This window comes from Coregonus clupeaformis, chromosome 21, assembly GCF_020615455.1.
Source record: "Coregonus clupeaformis isolate EN_2021a chromosome 21, ASM2061545v1, whole genome shotgun sequence".
NCBI lineage: Eukaryota > Metazoa > Chordata > Actinopteri > Salmoniformes > Salmonidae > Coregonus > Coregonus clupeaformis.
The window spans coordinates 42,038,572-42,059,686 of NC_059212.1; the positions used below are offsets into that span (position 1 = coordinate 42,038,572).

At 42.4% G+C, this 21,115-nt stretch overlaps 1 protein-coding gene across 1 annotated transcript; it reads right to left on the reverse strand.

Annotated features, from left to right (window-relative positions):
- Positions 1-322: 322 nt before the first annotated feature.
- On the reverse strand, positions 323-16,913 carry LOC121535664 (ETS-related transcription factor Elf-1). Its single transcript, XM_041842916.2, has 8 exons — positions 16,682-16,913; positions 9,808-10,447; positions 8,930-9,050; positions 4,524-4,634; positions 3,902-4,057; positions 3,666-3,734; positions 2,607-2,799; positions 323-2,484 (listed from the first exon to the last, which is right to left on the reverse strand). Exons 2-8 carry the CDS (start codon positions 9,877-9,879, stop codon positions 1,830-1,832), a joined length of 1,377 nt encoding a protein of 458 aa, XP_041698850.2. The 5' UTR covers positions 9,880-10,447; positions 16,682-16,913; the 3' UTR covers positions 323-1,829.
- Between the last annotated feature and the right edge of the window lie 4,202 nt (positions 16,914-21,115).

Below are 21,115 nucleotides of genomic sequence, written 5' to 3' on the forward strand. Positions count from 1 at the left end.
CATGTCTTAAAGTAATGATGGACTGTCGTTTCTCTTTGCTTATTTGAGCTGTTCTTGCCATAATATGGACTTGGTCTTTTACCAAATAGGGCTATCTTCTATATACCCCCCCTACCTTGTCACAACACAACTGATTGGCTCAAACTCTTTAAGGAGGAAATAAATTCCACAAATTAACAAGGCACACCTGTTAATTGAAATGCATTCCTGGTGACTACCTCATGAAGCTGGTTGAGAGAATGCCAAGAGTGCGCAAAGCTGTCATCAAGGCAAAGGTTGGCTATTTGAAGAATCTCAAATATAAAATATCTTGATTTGTTTAACACTTTTGTGGTTACTACATGATTCCATATGTGTTATTTAATAGTTGATGTCTTTCATCTACAATGTAGACATTTTTAAAAATAAAGAAAAAGCCTTGAATGAGTAGGTGTTCTAAAACTTTTGACCAGTAATGTATATTTATATATCAAGGCATCTATGGTCTAAGAAAGCACATGTATAACTACTGCAGCATATCAGGAATGCTAACAGGATTGCTGGCAGAAGGGCTCCAGGTAGGAGTTGCCCATAGGGGTAGATCTAGGATCAGCTTACCGTCCCCAAATGATGACCAGGAAAACCTTAGATCAGTGTCATTGGGCAACTACCAACTCTGGCAGACGTAAGTTCACTCTCTCTTAAAAGTGTGAGAGAAGTTTTATCATTCAGTCCTCATCATTGATAGTCATCCGCCATGTCAACATGGAGATTAAGAAGCAGTAAAGCCAACAGTACTGCTGTAAAAAATGAAATGGAAAATCCCTTTTGATTTGTATTTTTTATTCTCTACTCTACTCAGTATGAATGTAACCAAAAGCCTGTAAAATTTAAGGTCGCAGACACACCAGTAGTGGTTGCTGGCCGAGAGTACTTAGCACCTCTGAACATCATTTCCGATTTTACATGTAGAATCGTGTGGAAAATGTAGGCAGTCAGACATCTACAGCGGGTGGTTCCTACAACACAGCACGCTGAATGATCTGCCGACAAACGCTAGAGACACATTCGGTGCGATGTGTGCGAGTCTAACATTCATAATAATCTCTATGGAATGTTCTCCCTGAGCATGTCGACTAGGACACGTTTACCTCAAGCACTGATGGTGGGTCTTCTACTGGTGTGGGTGACAGTGTGAGAGTGTGTTTATGTTGAAGATCAACAAGTGACACACATAAATAAGAATGTTAAGGAGCAATATGTGGTAGCTAGCGTGCTACAGATTAAGACTGTCTTTGGTGAAAGCTGGAAAATAATTATTTGAATATTTGAGGCACTTTGGTAGGGGAGAGAGTGGGGATAAAGAAATAGTACATGAAAAGTTAACAGCGCAAAGCGCTGGTCATGGCAGAGCAAAGAGCATAGAGAGAACAAGAACAGTGGAGTTGAATTGCAAACAGAGACAGAGGATGCTCTGCAGCAAGGCTGTAGATTCCAGTGCATGTCTTTGGTCGGCAATAAGAATGTCCACCATGTTGGTACCAAGAGTTCTAAGACAATTACATTCTAGTTAGAATGCCAATTAGGAATGTTATCGACATGGAGTGTTTGGTGCCAACATGGAAGACAGTTTGGTTAACTCTCTTTAAGGATGGCTCTGGTGCATAAGGGAATGTAAGAGCGAGAGACAAAGACCATCCAGGTCTGTAACATCTGTAAAATATATCACATTTTCATCATAACTGTCCAACATATTTCTCTGAGGTCTCCCTTTTCAATCATTGTCTTCTGCAGTCGTCTTGACGACGAGGCAATGACAGGCCGATACTGACCAGATGTCTCGGGGCATCCTACTCCACAATCAGTCCTGAGTCTGGGTCCTCCTCCGGCTTAACCTCTAGCTCCTCCTGCTTGACAGGGAAGGACAGGGGCTGTAACTGCAGAGTCACTATCTGACTGGTGGTCTGTCCTGCACTAGCAGCCTGTCTCTCACACAGACTCCCCAGCAGCTGAGCAGTTCTGAAGACCGACCCATGCTGACCAGGCTGCAGAGACTGCACGTTCTGCAAGGTCCGCAGCATCTCAGCTGAGACTATAGGCAGATGCTGCTGCTGGATCAGACTGCCCCCCGGTGGCCGGAGGACTGTCCTGCGATGGGCTAGGGATAGAGCTGGGGATCGGGTCTTGGGTTTTGGGCCGGGTCGGTGCCGCTGGGCTGCTGCTGGACCTGTGCTGGTCTGTCTGGGCATATGGTACCCTCCGGTAGCCTGGGGAGGGGGAAGGAAAGAATGCTCGTAGGACCCTAAATCGTCCAGGGATTGGTCGCTGGAGGGCGGGCTGTCCTCTGGGTCTCCTTCATCATCATCATCTTCTTCCTCATGATTGTCTTGGTCCTCCTGGTCTTCGTCGTCGCTGATGAAGATCATGTCTTTGGGCAGAGAGGCAAACTGGTAGACCAGCCTCTGACCCTCCACCTTGTTCAGAATCCCACGCTGGTAGTAGTACCTGTCAGGGACAGAGAGAGGACAGCTTTGATACACACACACTTGCAGGGACACTGACTGGAAGTTAAGTTATTATTATTGCAATGTAAGTAATGTAACTACAGCAATGTAACTACAGCGTACCTGAGTGCTCGGCCCATGGTCTCATAGTTCATGTCTGGTTTGTTCTTGTGTTTGCCCCAGAGTCTGGCCACGGCCTTGGAGTTGACCAGCTTAAAGATCCCTGCATGCCGATTGGTCCATTTGATGTAACGTGGGCAGGCCTGTCTGTCCTGGAGAAGCTCAATCAGGAACTGCCACAAGAACATAGTGTTACCTGAAACACAGGTGAGGGAGAGGTGAGATGGAGTGTGTGTCTGTGTCTGTTTGTGTGTATGTACCAGGGGAGAACGACCGCCTCCTCTCATTGAAACCACAAAGTTCAAGGCCGACCGCGGTACTGCAGGCATTGTTTGCAGAAAACAGGATCCCCATTATAGTGAATGGGAAAATGGCAATCTTCATGGTCATTCTTCGTGTAAATATTGTATTTGTTTTAAGACAATCATGGAACCAATAATTGCTTTTACTACACCAGATGTATGTCCTTGAACCGATTATTTTTAAATCACATACAGTAGAAGTTATAAGGGTAATTTAGTTGCTAATGGCAGCCTGCAGTACCCCAGTCGGCCTTCAACTTGAGATACTCAATAAGAGGGGGCAGCACTGAGCTAGACTGCAAAGTCACTTTCCGGAGTAGCTAAAAACTGTGTATGTTATGCATCGGTTAGTGCTATCCGGGGTCCTTGGGACATCCCTATCCTAAACCCTAACCTTACCTAACCACAACCCTTACCATTTTAAATGTCAACTTCAAATGGGGTATGGACGTCCCAGGGATTCCGAATAGCAATAACCGTTGTGTATGCATGAGACTTCCTTGGCTTCAAATGCGCTATTAAGTCTTCACATAGAAATAATAATAATATAATATAATATGCCATTTAGCAGACGCTTTTATCCAAAGCGACTTACAGTCATGCGTGCATACATTTTTGTGTATGGGTGGTCCCGGGGATCGAACCCACTACCTTGGCATTACAAGCGCCGTGCTCTACCAGCTGAGCTACAGAGGACCACATGAATGGTGTCACGTGATCGATAGCTTTGCCCATTCATATACAGTCATTTAGTGTGTACCTTTGCTGTATTTGCCCCTCTTGAATGTGATGTCCGGTGTGGGGGATTCAGGCCTTTTGGATTTCTTACCTAAAACTCATAACAGAGTAGTTGTTATGTCACAATGAGATCTTTGACATTGTCAAAATATTGTCAAAACTGATGAGCAGGCATACGAACTAAGGTTGTGGTTCTGATTACAATTTATAGTTCGAAAGCATGGCCAGATAATGACATCAGTAAAATGACGAATTAACCTCTCTTCTTCTTTGGTTGCTCGGCAACAGTCTCCCTCTGCAGCGTGACCCACTGGGGATGGCCCAGAGCTCCCACAAGGCCCTCCGCTGACACCGTCAACTGGTGGGTAATGGGCGACGTGATGACATCACCCAGGGAGGGGACATACAGCTGGGCTAGAGGGGAGGAGACAAACACACTGTTAGGGGTTACAGTGTAATTAATGAGTCTACAAGGAGACAATCAGATTATATATGAGAACAGGATGAATACATCTGCTCCAAGCAGAGCAGAAATATAGATGCTTGTTTGCACTAGGGAGTGATCCAAAGAAACCTGGGGCGCGTTCAGCAGGATGCAATGTTTTGGAACGTTCCAATAGAAATAGGCTATGTAGAAAAACATGCCTCTGACATGTATAATAAGGGATCATATCAGCTCTATTCATGGAATTTCTATCTGCAACGTTCGACAACGTTTGGCAACTGAACGTGGCCATTGTGATGGTAGACAACAAGCTCAAAACCCAGTTAGATTTGTTTATGCAAAGACTGAGTCAGAGTCAAGACAAGTTACTCACTGAGCTACTCACTTAAACTAGCTGTGTGTGTGTGTGTGTGTGTGTGTGTGTGTGTGTCTCACTGTAGTGCTGTTGGTCCAGAGAGAGGGAGTCAGGGGAGTCCATGTTGAGGAGAGTCTCAGCTGCCACCAGTGTTTCCATGGTTTCCTCATCTCCACTCTCACTGTCCTCCACTGGAGAGAGAGAGGGGCGAGTGAGGGAGGGGAGAGATAGGAGAGGGGTTGGGATAAAGGGAAGATATGTAGAGAGAGACAAGGGGAGATTATTATCGACAGAGACGGGGTAATGCGTCAGCATGACATCATGGCTCTGTCTGTAGGCCTATCCCTAGTGATGGGACAGCGGGAGTAAACAAGGGGGCTATCTAGCTACTACACTGTTAGCTAGCCTAGCAGCCTTTCTATCACAGGAGGTTGGTGGCACATTAATTGGGGCAGACGGGCTCATGGTAATGCCTGGAGCGGAATCAGTGGAATGGTATCAAATAAACCAAATACATGGTTTCACTGTGTTTGATGCCATTCCATTCGCTGCGTTCCAGCCATTATTATGAGCCTTCCTCCGCTCAGCAGCCTCTACTGCTTTCTATCACAACAAAAGTCTAACTGTATATTCGCTAGCTAGCAAATCGAGCTTAAACAGAGATGGTCATAATAATGTTAACAGGCCATGGCTGAACGATTGACAGAGAGCTAACAGTAGAAAATAAAAAAGGAACTAGCTAGTTGCTAAATTAGCTAGCTAAAGTTAGCTAACTTGCTAGAAAGTAGACAAGTGAAGCTACAAAACCAATTGACTACACACTTACTTGCATAGATTAAGATCCTCGCCACTAAATCATTACTTTCAAGAAAAAAAAAAGCTAATCAATTTATAACATTTTTGACATGCGTTTTTCTGGATTTTTTTGTTGTTATTCTGTCTCTCACTGTTCAAATAAACCTACCATTAAAATTATAGACTGATCATTTCTTTGTCAGTGGGCAAACGTACAAAATCAGCAGGGGTTCAAATACTTTTTTCCCTCACTGTATTAAAGAAAACATTTATTCTCTCAGTAAAAGGACATTTGACTTTCAGAAACATATTGGTCAAGCTCAGGCACATTTTTTTAGGTGCATTTTCCAACCTGTTAAGTGCATAATAACAGGGTGGAACCTAACAGGGTGGAAATTTGGAGCCTAAAATTAGCCATAGCTCTGTGAGTGAGCAAGATTGAGCTAGCATAATGGTGAACACTTGAACAGGATTTTAACTTCTCTATCAAACATATATTTTAACATTTTGAAATTTGGTTAATTTTCTCTATAATTTAGCCTAACAGGGTGGACATTTATGAATGGGACATACAGACTAACAACATCAAACATGGAAAGAGACAGTGATGGGAAAAGTACTCAATTGTTATACTTGAGTAAAAGTAAAGATAGCTTAATAGAAAATGGCGCAACTAAAAGTAAAAGTCACCCAGTAAAATACTACTTGAGTAAAAGTTTTAAAGTATCTGGTGGTGGAAAAAATACTCAATTGTCTTTATTGAGTAAAAGTAAATGCTATACATTAAATTCCTTATATTAAGCAAACCAGACGGGCACACGCCAACACTCAGGCATCATTTAGAAACGCAGTATTTGTGTTTAGTGAGTCCACCAGATCAGAGGCAGTTAGAATGACTATGTGTTATATTGATAGGTGAATGAATTGGACAATAATTCTGTCCTGCCTGAGCATTCTAAATGTAACAAGTACTTTTTGGTGTCAGGGAAAATGTATGGGAGTAAAAAGTACATATTTTCTTTAGGAATGTAGTGGAGTAAAAGTAAAAGTAGTCAAAAATATAAATAGTGAAGTTAAGTACAGATACCCCACACTTCCTGAATGTGGTGTCATTGTGGGAAGGGGTTGTTTTCTTAAATGGAGAATTGCAACAAACTAACAGGGTGGAAAGTGATATCAGGGACACAGAAAATCTGAAATAAAATAATAATAAATGCAATAATCATGGAAAAAATATTGTTATTGATGAGAGAATTTAACTAGCTCTATAAAATTATGAAGAAAGATTGTATTATTTTATGGCTTATATTTATCGTGGAAGTTGATGAATAACACCCGGGGACATGGCAAAAACGCAAAAAAAAGTCTTCAAAATGCATAACATTCCCTTTCAAGATCTATATTTTTGTGTTTTTAAGGTAAAGCACACCCGACCTTATATTTAAAATCCAAATTTTACACTAAATAAGAAGTGATATTTCTTGGGGACAGAAAAGGCACCGCATTGTAGGATTGACCCAGCTAGGGTATTCTTTCTTAATGCCTCATTATATAGACGCTAAGTTAGCTATGTTAGCCACAGTACTAAACTACAGTATTTTGGACTGAAACTGCTCTGTTGTTAAACTCCAGTAGGGATATGTGCTATAAACACAGCAGATCGTTTTTAGTCGAAGTAGCTAGTGTGCTAGCTAAGCTTTCTACCATAGCAAGCTAACCGGCTAACCACCTGAATGTACTGACTGACTGCACAAAGCTGGATCATATTTGTTTTTGCCCAGCACAGTTTAGGATGTGCATATCACCCTCCTGTTTTACACTGACATTTTCTCGAAGGAGCTGAATGAATCCTTGGAGCCTACGCCCCCGGCTATACTGAAAAACGACACCTGTAAGTCAGACCCCTAACCACCATTATCTTACCTGAACGTATAGTGGGGGAAAAAAGTATTTAGTCAGCCACCAATTGTGCAAGTTCTCCCACTTAAAAAGATGAGAGAGGCCTGTAATTTTCATCATAGGTACACGTCAACTATGACAGACAAAATGAGATTTTTTTTCTCCAGAATTTCACATTGTAGGATTTTTTATGAATTTATTTGCAAATTATGGTGGAAAATAAGTATTTGGTCAGTAACAAAAGTTTCTCAATACTTTGTTATATACCCTTTGTTGGCAATGACACAGGTCAAACGTTTTCTGTAAGTCTTCACAAGGTTTTCACACACTGTTGCTGGTATTTTGGCCCATTCCTCCATGCAGATCTCCTCTAGAGCAGTGATATTTTGGGGCTGTTGCTGGGCAACACAGACTTTCAACTCCCTCTAAAGATTTTCTATGGGGTTGAGATCTGGAGACTGGGTAGGCCACTCCAGGACCTTGAAATGCTTCTTACGAAGCCACTCCTTCGTTGGCCGGGCGGTGTGTTTGGGATCATTGTCATGCTGAAAGACCCAGCCACGTTTCATCTTCAATGCCCTTGCTGATGGAAGGAGGTTTTCACTCAAAATCTCACGATACATGGCCCCATTCATTCTTTCCTTTACACGGATCAGTCGTCCTGGTCCCTTTGCAGAAAAACAGCCCCAAAGCATCATGTTTCCACCCCCATGCTTCACAGTAGGTATGGTGTTCTTTGGATGCAACTCAGCATTCTTTGTCCTCCAAACACGACGAGTTGAGTTTTTACCAAAAAGTTATATTTTGGTTTCATCTGACCATATGACATTCTCCCAATCCTCTTCTGGATCATCCAAATGCACTCTAGCAAACTTCAGATGGGCCTGGACATGTACTGGCTTAAGCAGGGGGACACGTCTGGCACTGCAGGATTTGAGTCCCTGGAGGCGTAGTGTGTTACTGATGGTAGGCTTTGTTACTTTGGTCCCAGCTCTCTGCAGGTCATTCACTAGGTCCCCCCGTGTGGTTCTGGGATTTTTGCTCACTGTTCTTGTGATCATTTTGACCCACGGGGTGAGATCTTGCATGGAGCCCCAGATCGAGGGAGATTATCAGTGGTCTTGTATGTCTTCCATTTCCTAATAATTGCTCCCACAGTTGATTTCTTCAAACCAAGCTGCTTACCTATTGCAGATTCAGTCTTCCCAGCCTGGTGCAGGTCTACAATTTTGTTTCTGGTGTCCTTTGACAGCTCTTTGGTCTTGGCCATAGTGGAGTTTGGAGTGTGACTGTTTGAGGTTGTGGACAGGTGTCTTTTATACTGATAACAAGTTCAAACAGGTGCCATTAATACAGGTAATGAGTGGAGGACAGAGGAGCCTCTTAAAGAAGAAGTTACAGGTCTGTGAGAGCCAGAAATCTTGCTTGTTTGTAGGTGACCAAATACTTATTTTCCACCATAATTTGCAAATAAATTCATTAAAAATCCTACAATGTGATTTTCTGGATTTTTTTCTTCTCAATTTGTCTGTCATAATTGACGTGTACCTATGATGAAAATTACAGGCCTCTCTCATCTTTTTAAGTGGGAGAACTTGCACAATTGGTGGCTGACTAAATCCTTTTTTCCCCCACTGTAACCCTCCTAAAGTACTACAAAACTATGTCTGAGTGTGTGTCTGTTTCTGTCTACATGTGCTGTTGGCTACGCCAAGAAGGCAAAGCAGCTCAACCCCAGATTTCCCCTTGCCTTCATTAGAACAACAGGGTAAGTGTGTGTGTGTGTTGTTACCTGTTGTTAGCAGGTGGTCTTCTGTGTGTGTCTGCTCACAGGCCAGGCCTGCGTAGGAGAGCAGGTGGGAGTGTGGGATCTGCTCCACTATCACTGCAGGATAGGCCAAGTGCTCATCCAGCTGCAACACACAGGGACAAATTATCTGTCACTCACTTCAATTCAGTTATTTTACATTCTATCCAATGCTTTATTTAATCATTTCCAATATCTAGTGTTTGATATTGTAAGACAACAGCCAAGGTAGGGCTTGAACCAGCAACTCTGCAGTTAAATGGGAAGGGTACTAAAATCTGTGCCATAAGGTTCCAAAGTCTTGGCAGAGGTTGTACACTGACATACAGTGAGGCTAGACTTTAGGGTGTTAACTTGAAAAAAACACACAAAAAAACGTTATTTAACTAGGCAAGTCAGTTAAGAACAAATTCTTATTTACAATGACGGCCTAAAACCGGCCAAACCCGGACGACGCTGGGCCAATTGTGCACCACCCTATGGGACTCCCAATCACGGCCGGTTGTGATACAGCCTGGAGTCGAACCACACGCCTCAAGCATTGAGATGTAGTGCCTTAGACCGCTGCGCCACTCGGGAGCAAACTTAAGAGTTGTGTGAGTGAGAGGACTACTTTCACTGTTCCTATTTTAAATAGGTCAGTATGTTTCCAATGTAAATTGGTGCTGATGTATCAATAACTATGGCTGACTTCATCATCATGTTATACTTGGCTACTGTACATGTAGATTATATCTCTGGATTCAATACAGCTTGTCTGCACTTTGATATTTTATTTCCCAAGTGGTTCTACATTGCCGTGTGATTTTTGAGGAGGCTTTGATGCTTTATCTGTTGGCGTGCACACACACGGTCGTTCCCACCTGTAGTCCATTGTTCACGTGGTCACTGGCGAACTCAAAGATTAGTTCCGTCTGCTGCAGCATGGAAGACATCCCAGAATACTCCAATAACAGGTCTACGATGTCATCATCCCAGCATTCCACATCAGATGTCCAACAGTTTCACACAACACGTTCTAAATTCTAGGTTCCAGAGCACCGGATCAAAGTTACAGGTGTCAAATCACAGGTTCTGTGTTCCAGAAGTTCCAGAGCAGAGAGAGTTGTATCAAAAGCTTCCCCCCGTCCGTTTCTCACAGGTCCTCCTGAGGATCAGTCACTCTTAACTGCATGCCTGAATAACAGCACAGTGACTAAACGGTCTAAATGAAAGTCACTTCAGATAAATAGCTGGCTAGTAACTTGTTCCTCACTCCAACGCAGTGGCTTAACCTCTCAGAAGAGTGAGTGTTGGCTTGGCTAGTTGGTTAAATTGTTGAGGCAATATCCTGTAGGAGTCCTCAGTAGATGTTCCATAGATGAGATGCTGAACAGGAGCAGAGACAGAGAAGTTGTAGGGAGAAACAGTTACTTGTTTCTCGTTCTCAGTTTCTACCCTCGATGAAGTGGAGGCCGCCAACAGTCCTGTGGTCTCAACCTGAGAAAAGGGAACAGAGAGAGACTGGTGGTGGGAGAGGGTAGCGGGAGGGAGGGAGGGAGGGAGGGAGGAGAGAGGAGAGAAAGAGAGAGAGAGATTACATTAGAGAAGTCTCTTCAGGGCATGATAACTCTACTTGTAGCCTACATAAGCCACATTTTCTGATCAAAGTGCAGACAGTGAACAGAACCACATGATCAGGGCTCTATAAACTCTGTTGGCAGAACAACAGTCTGTGGGTTCAGTCTGTCAGTGAGACCCAGGGCAAAAACACTGTCCTCTGTCAAGCTGAGCCAAGGCCTTTTATAACAATCAACTGTTTATATTCTTATTCCTCTTATCACACTATTCTGCCACACAGACCCTCTGCTCTCTCTCTCTCTCTCTCTCTCTCTCTTGCGCTCGCGAGCACTGCTTTCTTATCTCCCCCTCTAAAGAGGCCAAACCAGCAACAGGAAAGAAGCTTCCAGACTGCGTCATGAGTGTGTGTCTATGGGGGAGGGAGGGAAAAAATTGCAACTGTGCCTGCTCAGAGCACCTAATGCTCACGTCGGACAATGTACACCTGCATTAGGGTGTGTGTCATCCATACACTGTGCCAGGTCACCCTGACGCGTGTGTGTGTGTGTGTGTGTGTCTCAGTTTGAAGGGAGGGGAAACTCCTCATTCTGAGATATGGTGCTTTCCCTCTGGTCAGGGCAGGCATGCCAGGAATGTGTTTGGAATACTTAATATGAGAGATAAGCACAGAGCCAACAGACAGACACAGAGTTACATTACTACAGAGAGAAGGGGTGGTGGAATCACAAAAGGTGCTAGGTAATGATTGACTGTGTTTTTGACATCTGTTTAATCTTATTAGGATTTCTTCACATCCCCACAAAGACTGTTATGTACATTTTCTAGACAGACTCTCATAAGGGATTGTTGCGTTACAAACATGTATCGATAACAAACAAGACTGAAAAACCTACATCTGACAAGCCTACATCTTCGTCCATCGCTCCTACATCATAATAACAGGGTTGTTCCACCAATTCAGTACCTTTGGGTAGTGTAATTTGGTGAAAAAAATAGCTGTTTTATTTCACCTAATTTTAACATTCTGTCTGTCATAAAGAGCACATGCTCAACTTGAAAAACAGGTTTTCCCATCTCAAGACGTAAATAAAATAATTACTACAGTAAGTGCCTATTAAGTGCCAAATAAAGTAACAGGGTATACCCTAACAGGGTTGATGATTTCATCTTAAAGAGCGACTGCCTTTAAAAAGCAACAAATCCCTTTGAAAACTACTTATGTGGCATCGATTCAAGTCAGAAACAGTTATTCTTGTGTCAAAATTGACTAGAAAGTATAAATTGGATAATTTTGGTCATAAAGTCAGTCTCATCTAAAATGTAGTATGGAATATCCATGCGTCACAACAGGTAAATGAAGGTTGCGTTTTGATTTGACGATGTCCATTTATCCACTAACATTGGGTGAACAGCTGCAGTGATTGCGCTTTATGCAATAGCATTGACAGTAGGCAGGTTTCCACTGACCCAGGTTTTGACAGTAGGCAGGTTTCCACTGACCCAGGTTTATTCAACAAAAGCAATGTGGCAAAAAACATTTTTTAGGACGTGTAATGGAAACGGCAGATATAGGAGAATTTTTTTACAGATCGACAACATTTTTATCCATTCGACAGTGGTGGATTTTTATTTTGTCTAACTTTGTTTATTGCAACAAATGATGGTGGAAACCGTGTTTTTTGAATAAATGATGATTGGCAAATACTTTTGAAAGTATGCCAGGCACGTGATGTAGGATAACCACGGAACTATAAGCTCCACTCCATATTTAATTATAAATGCCTACTGCTTGCAAAATAAATAAAAATTCTACAAAAAATGTATTTTTCTTTGTAGGACAGGGATTGTCCTGACGTTCAAGAATGCCTGAATTGCTTGGCCTTGCTTATCTGGTTGGCTGGCAAGTTTCACCATTCAATTATGTTAAATCTACAGGAATGCAAGTTTCACCATGGCAGGGACCGTGGCGATATGCTGGCACATTATAATATATATATATTTTTTTGTCCATTAAAATGGCATCAAATTGGTCAGAAATACAGTGTAGACTAGTCCCCTGTAGCTCAGTTGGTAGAGCATGGCGCTTGCAACGCCAGGGTTGTGGGTTCGTTTCCCACGGGGGGCCAGTATTAAAATGTATGAACTCACTAACTGTAAGTCGCTCTGGATAAGAGCGTCTGCTAAATGTAAATGTATAATTATTAGAATATGGCAAATATTAGTCAATTATTGCATTTAATCCATGCTGGCTTTCGCAGGCTACCTGAGACATGAAACAGATATGTGGGAAGGCATATAGGCTGTCGGCAATTTATTAATGCACAATTTGCCTAAATGGGTAATGGAAACACTTCAACCAATACATTTTTATTCGACACTGTAGGTTTTTGCGAAAAAGTGTATTTTTTAAGGCATGACATCATTATGTCCAGCTGTCTTCATCGACAAGAGATGGATCAATTGAAACTCACCCTAGCAGACAATTGTTGCATGTATTTTCTATGCAAACTTTCTAAATGTCAACAACAACAAAAAATCACTGGACAAGGTTGTGGAAACATAGCTAGAGACAGCCCTCCCCAGTAGCTCCGACTTCGTTTACATAAGACAACAGATCACGCATTTTTGAATTTGAGAAATACTGCACCAAACCCCTTAGTAAAATTGCGTAACTAAAACATCCTCTGCAAAAATGTCAAAATTAATTACAGATTTATTGAGTTATCTAGATTCATTCTGAGGATTTTGAGGAAGTGAAATAGGCTTCCATGTCTATAGTGTCTCATGGGGGACAAACATCATTAACCAAACCCGGAATCGGTCAGGAAACACACCACCAAGACTGAAATCTTGTTTTTCTAATGAGCAACAGAAACACACACGTGCCAATCGGTGTGTTCAGAGGCTCTTTAGATCAGCCATAAATCCCCTTGTGACAGGGGAAATGGATGCTTGTTGTGTGCAACAGGGTGGGGCAATTGAATGCAAGCTTAAAAAGAAAATAACCACAGTTGCCGTGTTATGATCGACCTGCTCAGTTTTCCACCACAAAACCTTTACACTATGATTTGACAATGTTTCTTTAGATTATTTAAAAAAAAGAAATAGTCTCACCATATTAAAATGAGAGTTCAGTTCACGTAACAGGGTTGACCTTAAAATGAGGAACAGACTTAAATAGATCACATGAATCACACTAATCACATGAAATAAAAACATTTCTTGACACTTTGTAAAAGCAACAAAATAACTAGGGCTTTACAATGGTTGGGAAAACGAGGATACATTTTGGGGTTTAAATGGGTTAAAATCTTCCTAGAAGAGGGTGCATAGAGGGACATGAATTTGGGCACTTTAGCAAGTCTTTATTCATATAAAAAAAAATCAGATTGATTGAATTTTCCATGTTGTCTATTTAAAAGGGCATTAAATGTAATATAACAGGCTTTTAAAATGCAATATTGGTGCACAACTGCTACTTAAAATATCAAAGGGACCCAAAACGCACTCTTTTCAATGACCCAACACCATCATCACTGTGACTGAAAAATATCAACCCCCAACAGCAACCCAGCCCAGCCCTGTCCTCTCTGAGTTTAAGGCCTTGTCCTTGCTGTCAGTTAGATAGGATAACATAACATTTACACACACTCCTTTATGCTGGGGGTTTACCCCGCTCTCCTCCACCTCCTCCACCTCTCTATTTGTTCACTCAGTCACTAATATTTTCTCTCCACTCTTTTACTCACCTGTGCTCCTCTCTTCAGGCAGTTACTGACTGCTGTTAGCACAAGAAAATCCTGTTTTGCTGTTGCTGGCCTACCATGATCTCTCTCTCTCTCTCTCTCTCTCTCTCAACAACCACATCCGGGTAACATGCACCATGATGACAGTTGTTGTGCTACACACCTGTGTTTACCTGAGCTCCTCCCACTCTATCCTTAACCCATTAGAGAGGGGAGACTTCCCTTGAGACAGCCTAAGAGCTGCTCAAAGGTCAGACATCATGCATGCTATGTTCATGCCGATGCATTTTCAATGCCAGTATTTTCTGTTTTGCCTGTTCAGCAGATATGTTACTATATGTGTTGTTGCTTCCATAGCGTGTGCGGCTGAGAGAGCAAGATGCGACTGAGGCTGTTATCGCACAGGAAGCACAACCCATTCTGTGGGCTCCACTTCCTCCTGAGAGAGTGGGAGGGAGCCAAACACAATGCTGGAACAGCTGTCACCACGGAGACCAATGTTCCATTGTAGGTCTGCCAGGCTGCCATCTTGTATTATGGTTGTTTTGAATGTTGGGTTGTCGTTAACGCTTCCCCATGTTCTCTGTGTCCTGTCTATTTCCCAATATTGTTAAATGACTCCTTGTCTCATCCCCTGCACAATGGTGACGAGAGGAGGTTTTTAAAACTATTTGGGACAGACACAGTCCATCTAGAGGTTCATCCATCACATGCGTTGGTGTCTGTGGCTTCAGTCATGTGATCTGAGCCTGTGAAGTTGCTGCCAGGCCCTTAGGGACAGTGATAAGCTCCATAACACACTCGCTGTCCTGTTTGTGAGTGTGTGTGTGTGTGTGTGTGTGTGTGTGTGTGTGTGTGTGTGTGTGTGTGTGAGTGAGTGTGTATACAAAGAGCATTGTGAATTAGACCAGGCTGGTAGGGGAATAGGGAGAGGAGCTGATAAGCTTCCCCTGTTGCCCGGGGTGACCGGGCCTGGCCAATCTAACATGGAGGAATTAAGGGGTTATTCTGAATAACACAGCAGCTGTGTTTTGGTGAGCTTAAAATCGCACCCCCCTTTCTGTGTATGACTTGTGTGTGTTTGTGTGCACGTGTGCGTGGAGGTATGGGTGTGTGAATGTGTGTGTGCTTGCTCGCATATACACTGAACAAAAATATAAACGCAGCATGTAAAGTGTTGGTTCCATGTTTCATGAGCTGAAATAAAAGATCCCAGAAATGTTCCATATGCACAAAAAGCTTATTTCTCTTAAATGTTGTGCACAAATTTGTTTACATCCCTGTTAGTGAGCATTTCTCATTTGCCAAGATAATCCATCCACCTGACAGGTGTGGCATATCAAGAAGCTAATTAAACAGTATGATCATTACACAGGTGCACCTTGTGCTGGGGACAATAAAAGGCCACTCTAAAATGTGAAGTTTTGTCACACAACACAATGCCACAGATGTCTCAAGTTTTGAGGGAGTGTGCAATTGGCATGCTGACTGCAGGAATGTCCACCAGAGCTGTTGCCAGAGAATTGAATGTTCATTTCTCTACCATAAGCCACCTCCAAGTCATTTTAGAGAATTTGGCAGTACGTCCAACCGGCCTCATAACCGCAGACCTTGTGTATGGCATCGTGTGGGCGAGCAGTTTGCTGATGTCAATGTTGTGAACAGAGTGCCCCATGGTGGCAGTGAGGTTATGGTATGGGCAGGCATAAGCTACGGACAACGAACACAATTGCATTTTATCTATGGCAATTTGAATGCACAAAAATACCGTGACGAGATCCTGAGGCCCATTGTGTGGCCCATTTTTTTTTCCAGGTATCTGTGACCAACAGATGCATATCTGTATTCCCAGTCATGTGAAATCCATATTTTAGGGCCTAATGAATTTGTCAATTGACTGTAGCATTTATATATTTTTTCAATATATATGTTTATAATCTACAAAATCACAGGTGCCTGGATACTTTATGTACATACTCTAAAGCCAAACAAACAGATACAAGATAATAACACTGACTTAAATGATGTATTCTCAATAATACATGGATCATGCCAAACCCACAACCTCAGATTTGGGGTTTCTGCTATGCTTAACTGTAGAGCACTAAACACTTTCACTTTCAGTTCAGCCTCAAGCTACTACGCCACATGTGTCAAACTCATTCCACGGAGGGCCGAGTGTCTGCGGGTTATCGCTCCACCCTTGTACTTGATTGATTAAGGTCACTCATTAGTAAGGAACTCCCCTCACCTGGTTGTCTACGTGTTAATTGAAAGGAAAAACCTTTCAGACACTCCGCGGAATGAGTTTGACACCCCTGTACTACACAGACCCGCCTCCTCTTATTAACACAATAGCATTATCTTTGTAAAATCGTCAACAAGCATGTCTATTATCTCCTCTGCTCTATGATAGGAGCAGTGCGCTTACCTTCTGTTGTATGTTCCTGCTGTGCTGTGTCTGTGTGTGTGTGTAGCAGCTGGTACAGTCCTGACAAAGCTGAGAACAGGAAACAGTTTTTTCCCCTCCTGTGACATAAAACAAACTCCGGTTAGAGGATGCCCTTTGGCACAGATATAGGTTCAGCTTAACGTCCTCAAACCCTCAAAACAACCACGAGGGAGAAAACACAAAGCTGACCTCAGATCAGTATCCAGAGGGTGACTTCGTCCTTCTCCGCAAACAACTGCTCTGCTTCCTCGTTCCCCTAAGGGCCCCTCCCACCGTGAATTCTGATTGGCCACCTGTCCTGTAGTAGAGGTAACCCCTGGCGACCATTGTCAGCAAGGCTCTAAGGCAGCATTTCCCAAAATCGGTCCTTGGGACCCCAAGGTGTGCACGTTTTGGTTTTTGCCCTAACACTACACAGCTGATTCAAATGATCACAGCTTGATGATTAGTTTGGGGGGGTTGGGAAACCCTGATCTAAGGTAAACACAGGTATACAACGGTTTATGCAAATCTCCAGAGGGTTGAGCAACAATCCCAAGTAGTACACAATCAGTCACCCTCGCATGCATGCGCGCACACACACACCGCTCAGGGCCAGGTATGTATTTGAGTTGAACAACAGCGTGTCTCAATTACATAGTCACTAGCCCTCCCTAGTGGCCAGTGTGTGCAGGAGACATGTTTATTACATTTACATTTTACATTTTAGTCATTTAGCAGACGCTGTTATCCAGAGCGACTTACAGTAGTGAGTGCATTCATTTTTTAATTTTTTTTTCGTACTGGAGTGTAGAACTGCTAATACATTCATGCATAATTCAATATAGGCCCATCTTTTCTTCCTCCCGTCTATAGTGTAATCACTGATCTGACATGAGTGGAACTGAGTGAACTGCAATGTACAGAAATTGGGTTTGCACTTATCCAATGTGCTCATGTCAGGCTTCAAGCAGGTCGAATCGCTCAAAAGGGAATGCCACCTGTAAGGGGCATTCTTTGCTCCTGAGTCGTGTGTGTGGGTGTGTTAATTTGTTTATGAATTTGTTTATTTGGATCCCCATTAGCTTTTGCATAAGCATCAACTACTCTTCCTGGGGTCCACAAAAAACACATAACATGACAAGTAACAAAACACTGATACACTGATAGACAAGAACAGTCACAAAAATGTAAAATACAACGATATACAAACAATACAACAACAAAAATAATGTGTGTGTTAGAGTGTGTCTCTCTCTCTGTGTGTCAGTGGCGGTCAGTGCCATTTAAGATGAGGGAGGACAATATTTTTTTTATGAGCATGGCCTTATTTCTATTACAACATATTGGATGACTCATTCATATTCCATTCACCCAGTTCAATGTAACAGCGATAGGTTGAGGCTACTAAATGATACTCAAATGTTCCCTTATACCCATCATGAGGTTGCTACAACCTAGCCTATGAATGAAAGTTTACAATGTAGGTGCACACAGGTCGAGAGACAAATTTGAGGCGACAGACAGTGACACATGGACAGACAGTGACATTCAATACCGCCTTGCACACTCTTGCCTGCATCTAGCTGATATAGGGTGTAATCATTAGTCCAACAGTTTGCTTCCATTTAAGAAAAGTTTTTCAACAGAATCAGTGGAATGAATACACCCCTGATCACGCGTAAACACAGTTCACTTTCATAGCAGCCATGTTGTATTCCTTTTATGCGCTCTCCTCCTCTCACCTTGTCCCTTCGCTTGTGGACTTCAATGCACAACACATCAGCTGTATGTATGTATCAGCTGACTGGAACGAATTGCAAAAATCTCTGAAGCTGGAGACTCTTATCTCCCTCAATAACTTTAAGCATCAGTTGTCAGAGCACCTTACCGATCACTGCACCTGTACACAGCCCATCTGAAATTAGCCCACCCAACTACCTCATCCCTATATTGTTATTTATTTTGCTATTTTGCACCCCAGTATCTCTATTTGCACATAATCTCTTGCACATCTAGCGTTCCAGTGTTAATACTATTGTAATTATTCTGCACTATAGCCTATTTATTGCCTTACCTCCATAACTTGCTACATTTGCACACACTGTATATATATTTTCTGTTGTATTTCTGACTTTATGTTTTTTTTACCCCATATGTAACTCTGTGTTGTTTTTATTGCACTACTTTGCTTTATCTTGGCCAGGTCGCAGTTGTAAATGAGAACCTGTTCTCAACTGGCTTACCTGGTTAAATAAAGGTGAAATAAAATAAAAATAAAAAAATGTGACCAGGCGAAAAAACCTTTCCAAGCCAAACCCTACACACAGGCTACATTGTTGTCACCATATTAGCTAAAGTAGCATCATAGTCAGCATAGCTAATAGAACTAATGCGTTAGTAAACCCGCTACAATCATGCAGTAACATTAGTCAGTAAGCACCAGCGGGCCCCGGTGGCAATAAATTAGTAATACCAAAAGCTTACCTTGACTTGGAAGAGTTCTAGTGTTGTGTTGGATAGTCATAGCCAGCTAGCTAACGTAGCATCCCTCTGTTTGAGCAGGGTGTTTCAGTAGGCTAAACTAGCTAGCTGCATTTGCTAGCTAAGTAAGTGAAAAGATAAATGGCCAAATCTCTCTCTCTATTTCTCTCTTGCTTCTCCTTCATTTTGGAAGAAATTAATTTGTTCAAAACTGTTCAACTATGGTCTTTCTCTCTCTTTGAGCCCACTACTCACCACATTTTATACACTGCAGTGCTAGCTAGCTGTAGTTTATGCTTTCAGTACTAGATTAATTCTCTGATCCTTTGATTGGGTGGACAACATGTCAGTTCATGCTGCAAGAGCTCTGATAGGCTGGAGGACGTCCTCCGGAAGTTGTCATATTTACTGTGTAAGTCTATGGAAGGGGGTGAGAACCATGAGCCTCCTAGGTTTTGTATTGAAGTCAATGTACCCAGAGATGGACAGAAGCTAGCTGTCCTCCGGCTACACCATGGTGCTACCCTACAGAGTGCTGTTGAGGCTACTGTAGACATTCTTTGCAAAATAGTGTGTTTTAATCAATTGTTTTATCTAAAAAGGATAACTTTTTTAATGTTTTACAATTTACATTTTTATGAAATTCACTGAGGAGGATGGTCCTCCCCTTCCTCCTCTGAGGAGCCTCAACTGCTGTGTGTGTGTGTGTGTGTGTGTGTGTGTGTGTGTGTGTGTGTGTGTGTGTGTGTGTGTGTGTGTGTGGGTCCACATCAGAGTATGTGAGTGGAGTTGAGCGGTTGGAAATCCCGCACATCGCTCATGGAGCAGTGTGCTCCACATCCTTTCCAATCCCACATCCTTTCCAACCCCACATCCTTTCCAACAGCTCTGCTAAAATCCGCTCCCTGCCCACAGGAAAAAAAAAACTGCAGCTCCAAATTTGCTCCATTCATTAAAATAAACATGAAAAGGTGAATGTAAGAAGCACACATCATTTCAAATAGGCGACATGTCATATTAAACAGCATAAATAGGTCATGAGCCAGACAGGGAACCTAAGAAGGAACGGAAATGAATTCTTTAGGCTATATTATTTCAATTATTTCAAGGCTATAGTCTACAAAGAAATAAATTGTGAAGCATTTGTGAGTGTAACACAATAGGCTGGTAGGGACATAAAGGGCTCAGTGTTTGAACAACATTTAATTGTATTAAATCATTATAGTCTATGTATAAATTGCACATATAGGCTGTGACTTACTTAGAATGAAATACAAATTAAATGAAAAAGTAGTTATTAGTGCCTTTGAATTCATTTTTAGAATTCATTTTTAGAAACACAAGTTTGGCCAGTCTGTGGCTTCAAGCTCATGTGATGGTGCCTGGAGAGCAGGCCAGCAGCGGAGAATATCCTCTCTGCGCTTGTAGAGCCACTGGGGATGCTAAACACCCTTTTGGCCAATCTTGCCAGGCTGGGCAGAGATGCAGAGTTGTTTTTTTATTTTTTCTATAGGTAGGCCTAAATGTTTATAGGCAAAATAACCCAATCAAAACGTAAAACTCTTTGAACGTGGGAATATGCCAGGTCTATTGGGCCAAAATCAATTATGGCCTATTGTTTAGATAATAAAACAAAAATGAACGAAATGTTTAAGAGATCAGATTTTTTGTTAATAAATACTTTTCTACAATGTCTCACTTAGTTATCTACCCACCTCGTTCCTTTCTTTTAGCATGTGCACGTAGTAAATACACCATCATGCTTTCGGGATACGTGTCTTTTCAGATTTGTGAAGTGAGCGCTACTGGAGCGCTACTGTAGCAAAATTGGAGCAGGCGAGAAGGCCGATGCTCCAGTCTTTGGGAATCTCGTTCAGCGCTCCAGTCAAATTGGGCACACTCCGCTCCTCGCTCCGCTCTAGCTCCGCTCACATACTCTAGTCCACATAG